Below are 9,877 nucleotides of genomic sequence, written 5' to 3'. Positions count from 1 at the left end.
TCTGCCCTCTTACATTGATGGTCAGTGGGGAAAATACACCATTACATTGGGGGTCAGTGGGAAGAATGACGCAAACATTGGGATTAATTGGATGAATATAAAAAACTTTGAAGGTCACTATGAAGAATGCTCTTTAGATTGTCGGTCAGTGGATAGAGAGCCCTCCTTAACGCTAAACAGATCAGTGACTACAGGGGTCCCACTCAGTTTGGTTTGCTAGGATGTCAATCTGCAATTGCTCACTACTCAAGGAACCCCTAGCAACCTCTGGAGGAACCTTAGAATCCCAGGAAGCCCTAGTTAAGAAAGGTTGCATTAGACGACAATTATTCTATCTTAAAGACAGTAATTCTTTTGAGCTCTCATGAGCACTCCAAACTTGCCAGGCCACTTTCAATGGAGAAGGATGTGGAGAGAACATGAATATTGTTTTTCTTAGGTAAGAACAACAGCAATTAAGGGATGGTTCTCTCCCCTACAAGATGTATGTTCTGCTCTTTATCCATAGTCTGACCAGTGTTCCTGAAGTCTGAGCCTCCCCTTCTCTGTGAGGCTATAAAGATTTCTCTACGTCCTGCCTGTGAAAACTTGCTGACTTTTGCCTGAACACTGAGTCTAAAGAACAGGCTCCAAACCCACAGTCATGTAAGAAATAACAACAGCAGATAGGGAATAAAACCAATCATTCATATGTCAATGACCCCTACTCTGACTCTACTCTCTCATTTCAGCAGACATTTTTTTCTAAGCCTGACCAGAAATTTCAGCTTGCCTGCAGATGATGATAAGAAAGTAGATCTGTAAAAAATAAGTCAAGGCAACTGGACTTGAAGACATTTCACTGGTCATCCAATCAACTTAATAAATAATAATAAAACCTCCGAGCTCCAATTATGCAAATGCAATCAACACCTGGTTGTGATTAACAGATTATGTGGATTGAAGCAACATTCACCATATTTATTTCCAGATATTTTTTGTACAAGTCATTCTGAATTGAGAAAGCTGGTTGGATAACCAGTGAAACATCTTCAAGAAAAATACAGCAAGTCCAGTTGCCTTGACTTATTTTTTACAGATATACCATGACCTGGATGAATGAGAACCTTCACAGACACGATGATAAGAAAGCAACAGTAAAAAAAAGAATTACATATTGTATATACTTCTCTATACTTCATGTATTTGGATAAAACAGGAAAAAGTATTACCCATACCACCCAGAATAAATCAATGTCTCACCTTGCCTACAGTAAACTGTAAAGAGACTCATTGTCATTTCCTACTACACCTAGCACATCTTTACTGCTTTAACAGCCTCATTTAGCATTTATGGCCGCAGCGGACATCTATAGTCATAATGTAATAACACCATGCATAACATCCTGCCCGAGAGTCCTTAGCAATCCTTACCATTAAATTCAGCTTATGATTTATAGCCAGCGCTGAGTGTTCCAGAGCCTTGAAGACAGATGTATAGCAATCACTCAGCTTTGTGTATTTTCCAACCAGGGCGATTGAACAGGTTTGCAGCAATCGTTCATATCTGATGGGAAACAGTTTATTGATTTGTGTTATATTATTATTTGTTTTCATACAAGTCAAAATCAAAAGCTAGAAAAGTAGCAAAAGAAGTCAGAGTATCTTTGATGTTGCAGTTGGGGTTTCCAGAAATAAAATTAACCCCTTCATGACTGAGGCCTTTTTTTCCCCATTTTTTGCACCCATGTTATATTCCACATTTTAGGCCTGAAAATGACTTAAAACCCCCAAACATTATATATTTTCTGAATGCCAAGACCCTATAGAATAAAATGGAGGTAGTTGCAAATTTTTATGTTGCGCAATATAGTCCGACGCGTGTTTACGTGGCGACGAGCGTGCTCACGGGGGCGGGGGACTTTAAATATTTTTTAATTATTGTTAGATTTATTTAATTTTAAAAACTTTTTTTTTTTTACTGAATCGCTTCTGTTGTAAAGCCGACAGTCGGCTTTACAAGGATGAGTGGAAATCACTCACCTCATAGATCTCCTTTAAGTATTTAAATACTTGGCTATTAGCCTTTTGCAATCTCCTGTTAAGCAGAGCTTAGAATGGGAGCGGAAGAAGCAGCACAAGGAAGAGCAGAGTGACAGAGAGATGAGCTCATCAGTTTATTGCTTCTCCTAACACTTTTCAGACACAAGATGACCTGTAAGTGTCGCTTAACTGCAGCAGAGAAAAATCAGGTCTTCTGCACTGTAAGACAGAGTTGTGCTGTGTGGTAGAGCTGTGTAATTCTCAGAACTGGAGGGACAGAAATGCATATCTATTGGCAAGTAAAGCAGCTCCCTTATATCGTAATTAACCTGTGTATTTAGCCATTTCCCTGGAGTTTAACTTTAAAAACAAAGGGAAGATATACTTCTATTGGAACCATTCTTAAATATAAGAAGGCATGGGTGATTCAAGTTTTTAGTGGGATGACCTTTTCTTTTTTTAACAAAATAACTAACTGGGGCTATAAAAAACAAAAGATGCTTCTCTAGAAGCACACCTTTGCATGCACCTTCTTCCTTGGCCTTGCATCAGATGACATTTACACTTGGAAGTGTATTCTTTGTAATGCCTGTACCATTTCCCACCACTGGCCTGATGGAGATGGATGCTCAGCCATCAATTTGCTCTACTCTTAGAAGAAAAATGTCAGTCACTCTGACATATTCAATAAGCCTTGCTGTAAGACTGGATGTGAGCAGGCATTTATGGAGACAGGACAAACAAAGAGCATTGTATATTGCTTTCTGCTTTGCATTTACTTTAGCCCTTAGGATACAGTCACATAGGCACCCATATGAAAAAAGGAATCCCTAATGCCTACTGAGACTGTCAATCTTAAGCAAACCAGCAGGATAACTTAGAAACATCAACATTTTTCAATCCTGTAAATTTGAAATGTGTTCTATACTCAAGATTCTTGCAATGGTTTTTCCCCTGAGAAACCCAAGATCCCAAGACCCAAATGTGTGCAGTTTTAAGTTGTATGCGGATACTGATGGTATTCCTCTTGGGCATAAGCATTTGGCATAAAGGGGTTACAGCATGTGGATTCGGTGAAGCTGTGCTGACTTCAATTATCCAATCGTCTGCAAGCAAAGATCGTATTTTTAAAATATGCCTTGCACATGCGTGGGCATTCTTTGCAAAGTGAAATACAGCCCAGTGAAAATTCACTTTCCAATGTGAACATGCTTTATTCCTTTAGTAAATCAACCCCACTGTATGCCTATCCATATTGAGCTACTACATTACTGTAAGATGCTAATGGTCTCAAATTACATAATGTATATGTACAATAACTAGAACACAGATACTTTGGTAAAATACGTAATAGTTTGCTTTATTTTCTGAATTAGATACATATACTTAGTTTAATATACCTCAAAAAGGCAACCTGGACACTGAGGATAATGCAAAAAGGTCTATAACTTAATGCAACCAACTGGAATTTGATTTTGGCTCATCATGGTGGAACTTAAATAGTTTCTATGTGTATTCTGCTTTGCACATCTTCCTAGTTCATTGTACAATATTTCATTAAATATAAATAATAGTGGGGTATCTGACATTACAGGTTACAGGACTAGCTTGCCTGATGTTCCTAGTTTCTACTCTGGACTACATAATATACACAACTCCCAATAGTTAATTTTTTTATACGGGAAGCTTCAAGTAATCACAAACACAAACTAGGTAAATTATGGATGCAGGCATGTGTTGTATTCTACAGGTGGCAAGAGAACTGTCATCGCTGTTACAGTATGGCACTTTCTGGTTAACATGGCTTTCTCTGGTAGTACCATCCAAGCACCATGGTTTTTCTATAGGAGTAATACATCCCAGTGGTAGACCTTTTAGTCCCTGAATATATTTGTTGAATCCCTGCCAACATGGTACCTTTCTGCTAATACACTAACCCTCTGCCTCCAAGTAACATGAGATTTGTCTGTACAAATGGTGCCTTTTTATCCTCTTATAATATAGATCCCGTGCCAGGCCCATTTACTATTGATCATAAAACCTATGGCATCGTTGGACCCCTTTGAAACCAAGGCTGATCTCTGGCAACGCGGTATGCTACTACATGCTACTGCCTTTACATTGCAAGTAAATGTAATGTATTTTTAATGGCCGTAATAGAACATGAATCCAAGCCTGCAGGCAGAATAGTTTGGCAAAGATCACATACTAACTGTAATATTCCTTTTTTTTAATTATGATGAATAATAAACTGCAGAGGACGAATAATAATAACCAAAATAACATGAGGATCTTGCTGGACACAAGCTGAGACATCTTTCTCATTTCAATAGCAGAGCCATTATTTTTGCCACAGCTCAGGAATGCTCTACTTACACTAAGCACCAAATTGGTGTTATTTGCTGTTATTTATGTTCCTGATTTTTTCCAATAAATAATGCTCCATATTCTGTAGCACTGCAGTCCACATATTTCGTAATATTAAACAACGAGAGATAATATTAAATTCCCACTGAGAGAGCTACTATCCAGTAATATACAAGATCAATATACTTTATGACAGAATAGCACCTACGTTAGAGCTATTACAAGCTGAACAATGTGGTTAATATAATAGTGATCGAAATCTGAAACAGCTTGCAGCCTTAATATCAAATAGGATTTAAAATGTCCTATCCTGTGATGTGAGTCTATACACATTTGCATGTCTAGATTTGCCTGAAATTGTTGGTGCCTCAATAGAAATAAGGCAAAATGTGTAGGCTGGAGGAGATTGTGAGGATTTCTCCCCAGGAAGCAAAATAAATTTTTTCATAAAATCAATGATTTGCCATCTCCATATAGTATATGTAAAAAGACAGATTGGGCTGGCGGCTCTAATATTCTTTGCATTAATAAAGTGGAACTTAAATTATATTAGGTACATTTTATTTTAATTTTGCTATGGCTTTTTTTTAAGTGACTCTGTCATGACAAAGGATAGGGGCTGTCACTGCTGGCCCTCTTTTAAAAGATGGTAATTGCCTAACTGAGACTGGCTTCAGTACTTTTCAGTCACAGACCCAGAACAAGTGTCCCCTGTAATTAGGGATGCACCGATACCGATACTAGTATCAGTATCGGTGCCGATACCGAGTATTTGGGTGAGTACTCGTACTCGCCCAAATGCTCCGATACCTAGCACGAGTACTTCCTGTATCAGGAAGCTGGGCAGCGAATCATTACACGCTGCCCGGTTTCCTGATTGGCCAGGAAACGGCTCCATGTATCGGTAATTGGTATCTGCGAGTACTTGATCAAAAGTATCGGTACTCGTACTCCGTCTTAAAAAAGTGGTATCGGTGCATCCCTACTTGTAATCTCCCCGGTGAATGCTGCAGTGACAGCATGTGACAAGCGTATCTCACCCCGGCCGGGAGAACGATCCATCCGCGCCACTGCGCAGGCGCGCCGTGTTGCTCCTCCCACTCCCGGACAGCGTCCGTCGCTGTCACTGCGCAGGCGCGCCGCAAGACTCCGCCCACTCGCTCGAACAGCCGGCATAAAGCCGCGGTCCACCGTTTGATCGGCGTCCCACTATTGTTGAAGCAGGACGCTGATCAAACCAGCATCCCCCTGCTACTCCAGGATCCCAACACCACCGAAGGAAAGGAGTGCTGCAGCGACCCTCTCCCATTAGAGGGAGTTCCACAGAACTGCAAGTATACCAGCCATAGCTGTATGGCTATGGTAGTGAACTCCACAGCACTTTCCTCAAAGCAAATTGAACTGTCTGCTTGCTACTAGTTATTTTGCCTCAACATCATATGCGTATGAACCTGTTTTGCTGATACCAGTTATCTACCTACTAATCCTATGCTTACTGCATGTGCCTTGTCTGCTTGCTACTAGCTATTTATGCCTCAACATCATATGCCTATGACCCTGTTTGCCTGATACAAGTTAACTACCTACTAATCATATGCTTATATGCATTGCCTGCTTGCTGCAAGTTATTCTGCCTAAAAGTCATATGCCTATGAACCTGTCTGCTTGATACCATTTAACTACTTACTAAACCTATGCTTAATTGAACTACCATACCTGCTCAATATCCTACCCTCCATACTTACCCTGTAGTTGATCCACAGGGTTAACAGGTTGCTAACGGGGCGTGATGTGAAGCAGCTCCCTCCTAGCCTTATCCACATTACGGGATCAGAGGGAGAGCTGCAATCTGATACCCGTTCATCCGAAAAGGGAAGTCAGAACCACAGCTGCGGTCCAATAACGTCGTTACCCCTGGGGGCAAGCGTTACACAGCAGGTGGTCCCACATGTATACAGAGAAAAAAGTAAGTCACCAGCCCACAGATATCTTTATTATCAATATGTTTTATTGACATTTGATAATCATAGTTTTACAGAAAAACGCAATGTTTCAGGACCACACAGGGTCCCTTCATTGGGCAATAATGTGATCACATTATTGAGTGATGAATGGAACCTGTGCAGTCCTAAAAGGTCACTTTTTGGTGATACCATGATTATCCAACATCAATAAAGATGTACTGATAATAAAGATATCAGGATGCTGGTGACTTACTTTCTTCTCTCTAGATCCAGAACATACACTGTAAGTCTCACAAAAATGTCAGAATTCCTTATTTCTATATGTGTTCCAAGTAGGAGACCCAGAATGTATTGAAGCCATTTAATCAGTATTACAACCAGGGAGCCAACATTCTCACTGAAGAGGTCAACAATGGCAGCCCCTATCTTTTTCTCATGATTCTCTAATCTAAAACAGATGTTCTCTTGTCCACGATTCATGTTATCAGACAACTAAGTAACACATTGCACCTGTCAGCCATTCTTTTCCACTTGAGAAGCTGTGTGCTTTGGTGATCATCAATAGGAAGGTTCAGTCTGTGTTTAAAATACTTGATTATCCCCTGGTCCTCTAACAAGATGGGAACTCGGTATGTAGAAGAGACATCATGAACGAAAATTACCTGGAGGGTGAAAAAATGTATCGGGTAAGTAGTCTGCTTATGATTTAAATATGTACATCGCCTCAAAGATAGTGCTAATTGGTTTATTTTGTGGTTTTATACATAAAACTTCAAATCAGTATTTCTATTTATTTTGTCCAATTTTTGTACTTCTGAAGACAAAAATTAAAGGAAGCATGCCAAGAGAAAAATATGGAGGCTGCCATAACTGACCTCCTAATGAAAATATAAGATGACTGGCTACAATGCTGACCTCCAGAGTCATTGAAGGGACCAGGGCAGAGCTGTCAACAGGACTGGAAGTTAGGAAACAATCTTCCCAACAAGGGCAAACACAGCAAGAAAAACCCAGAGGAGGTTCAAATCATTCCCTTCCCTATATATTTCACACATTGCAGTGTAACATCTTGGTTGCTGAAGGCTGACAACCAACTATACAGACAGGGGCAAATGCGGTGCAGGATTACAGGACAGGAACTAGTCAGGCTGGAGGTCAGAGAAGGTGGCAGGCAATTATAGGCAAGGAACAAGCCGAGATCAAGGCAGGCAAAAGGTAAAAACAGTAAATCAGAGTCAATAACAAAAAGTAATCCACAAGTATGAAATAACCTTCCAGGTAGCAAGACTTTGGTCAGGCACTGGTTGAATTATCTGTACTCCATTTAAACACTCCTGACTGAGGCCAGGGGTGTACCTGTAGCATGAGCACTCTGCAGTACTGAGTAGCATCCAGCAGGTGGCAGAGGCTGCAGCTTGGTCATTAAAATATAGTACATAAAAATATGGCAGGAGGTTGGCTTAAATAGACACTAGGCAAGGTTTTATAAAATTATAGATCAGGGTTTAGGGTGATAAGGCTTTCATTTTTTTTGCATTTCACTATCCTATTTTCTCCCACAGGTTGATATATAGCCATAGATTATAATGAGGGATCTGAAGAGCTCTGCCATTAAAAAACAGAATTCTTTTGTTTGAGCTCAGTCCATACAAGTGGTTGAGTGTTTCCTCAATGCTGCGTTCTTAGTTAAATGGCTCAAAACACAAAACTGTTTAGTGAAGCTTTTGCTTTGTTGTGTTGTGCAGTAATGCTGCTCACAGTGTCAGATATGCACTTTGTACTAATGATGGCTCTCCTGGGAAACGATGTCCTACTATGGGTTAATGTGCACTCAGCCTTAACTGTATTTGTTCTTTTAAACTTTATCTTTATTTCTCAGTATTATTTATCTGTAGACTAATTAACTGTTGTGTTTGATTCATCCGCCTCCCAGATCCACTGACATTCTTATTTAATTACCTCTTTTAACTAACAACATGTTTCACAGAATACTCCTGTGTGACCTTTTCTTTGAGCTGTCTATACAAGTCATCTAACAAAGCAAACCAGGGAAACAAAAAAATGCACATCCAAACAACTGTGCATGTTTTACTAAGTTTAAAATATTATCTAGTGATAATTTGCATTTCTCTCAAAATAGGTAATGGAACCTTATACGAGTGTTTCATAGGAAGGGTGTCAGGGACCCGTTTACCTGCTGGTGACACTGTGGTCCTTGGACTTGAAGCATGAAGTTCTAGTGTCCACCAGCGAGTGTCTCCCAGCAGCCAGCAGTTCCCAGAAAATTGGTCTCCTCCTGATATTGGGAGACTAACTATTTAGGTCCTCCCCTGAAGTCTCAGGGTACCTCAGAGTTTTTACTGTGTACCCATACTCTCTGCTCGTCCTGGAAACCTGTGATCCCGATCCTGATATTAATCCTTTTTCTCCTCCTGATGCCAAACCTGTTCCTTGTGAGCCTGACCCCCATTCAGGCTCTTTTCCTGACCCATTTATCTGCTGCTCTTTGTATCTCTCTGCCCAGTACTCTGCACAACTATACAAAACACAGAAAATCCCCAGCTTACCTGCCAGCTAGCCTGCAACCAAACAAATTGCCCTGTCAACAGTATGAGTTAAAATCAGAGGTTTTAGTTGCACAAACTTTTGGCCAAAAATATGTAGAAGCCACACTGCCGCGCCAAGGCACCTCTGCAAAGTGTGGTCCTAACTCTATGTATCCGAGTCTCCAAGTGTGAGCATATTAATGAAGTCGATATAGATTGCATGCAGGTGTACCAGGAGCTAGCCAACTCCTCCTAATATGGTGCAGGGACGCACTGGAGGCCCAGCAACCAAAAATGCACGCTGGGACCCCAGTGCGTCCTCTCAACCAAAAATAGTCAAACTAGAAAAAATATGGTGCCTGCATGAATCTATAACTAGCCTTTACGGCAGGGTGCACATTGGGAAGGCATGTTTTTTCTACTCTGCACAACTCCCTTTTTGGAGCTTAGAAAACATGAGCAGCTCACCTTAGGCTTGCCAGCTTTCATCATAGCTCCACTGCCAACAGCGAGCGAATACACACCTCCTGCCCCCAGCTCTGATACCCGCCACCACAGCAACCTTTCAGCTCAACTTCCTGCAGCTTACTAACTCCAGGCTCACTGCCAAGCTGAGACAACCAGCTATGACTAAGGCCAAGTAAGGCAGAAACGCGCCAGCGGTTGTTTTGTTTTGTATAGATGCATGTGGAATAAAGTTTAATTCTCTTTGGAAGAGCATTGTGTGCCAGTTTTACAGTTTCTGTACTGATGCCAGTTTCACGACTCCCTGCTGTCTGAGGCCTGCTGCAGGAGAGAGTTCAGGTACTATCAGGTTAGCATTAGGTCTCCTGCAGTAGGTCTTTAATTCTTTCAATGTGGGATCTCTTGCAGACATATCTATCTATCTATCTATCTATCTATCTATCTATCTATCTATCTATCTATCTAGTTTAATTTTCTCTGTTGAATATGTATATATACTGTATATATATATAT

General features: G+C 40.6%; 1 protein-coding gene across 1 annotated transcript in view; it reads right to left on the bottom strand.

Moving 5' to 3' along the window:
• Positions 1 to 9,877, bottom strand: part of LOC108787942 (CTP synthase 2) — a 138,028-nt gene that overhangs the window by 92,095 nt on the left and 36,056 nt on the right. The window contains exons 9-10 of the mRNA XM_018557640.1: positions 6,864 to 7,015; positions 1,414 to 1,546 (exon numbers count right to left, since the gene is read on the bottom strand). Coding sequence (XP_018413142.1) covers positions 1,414 to 1,546; positions 6,864 to 7,015 — 285 coding nt within the window. The remainder of the gene's footprint in view (positions 1 to 1,413; positions 1,547 to 6,863; positions 7,016 to 9,877) is intronic.

The sequence above is a fragment of the Nanorana parkeri genome, unplaced genomic scaffold, assembly GCF_000935625.1.
Source record: "Nanorana parkeri isolate BGI_ZX_2015 unplaced genomic scaffold, ASM93562v1 scaffold293, whole genome shotgun sequence".
Classification (NCBI taxonomy): domain Eukaryota; kingdom Metazoa; phylum Chordata; class Amphibia; order Anura; family Dicroglossidae; genus Nanorana; species Nanorana parkeri.
This window is presented reverse-complemented; position numbering and strand designations above follow the sequence as displayed.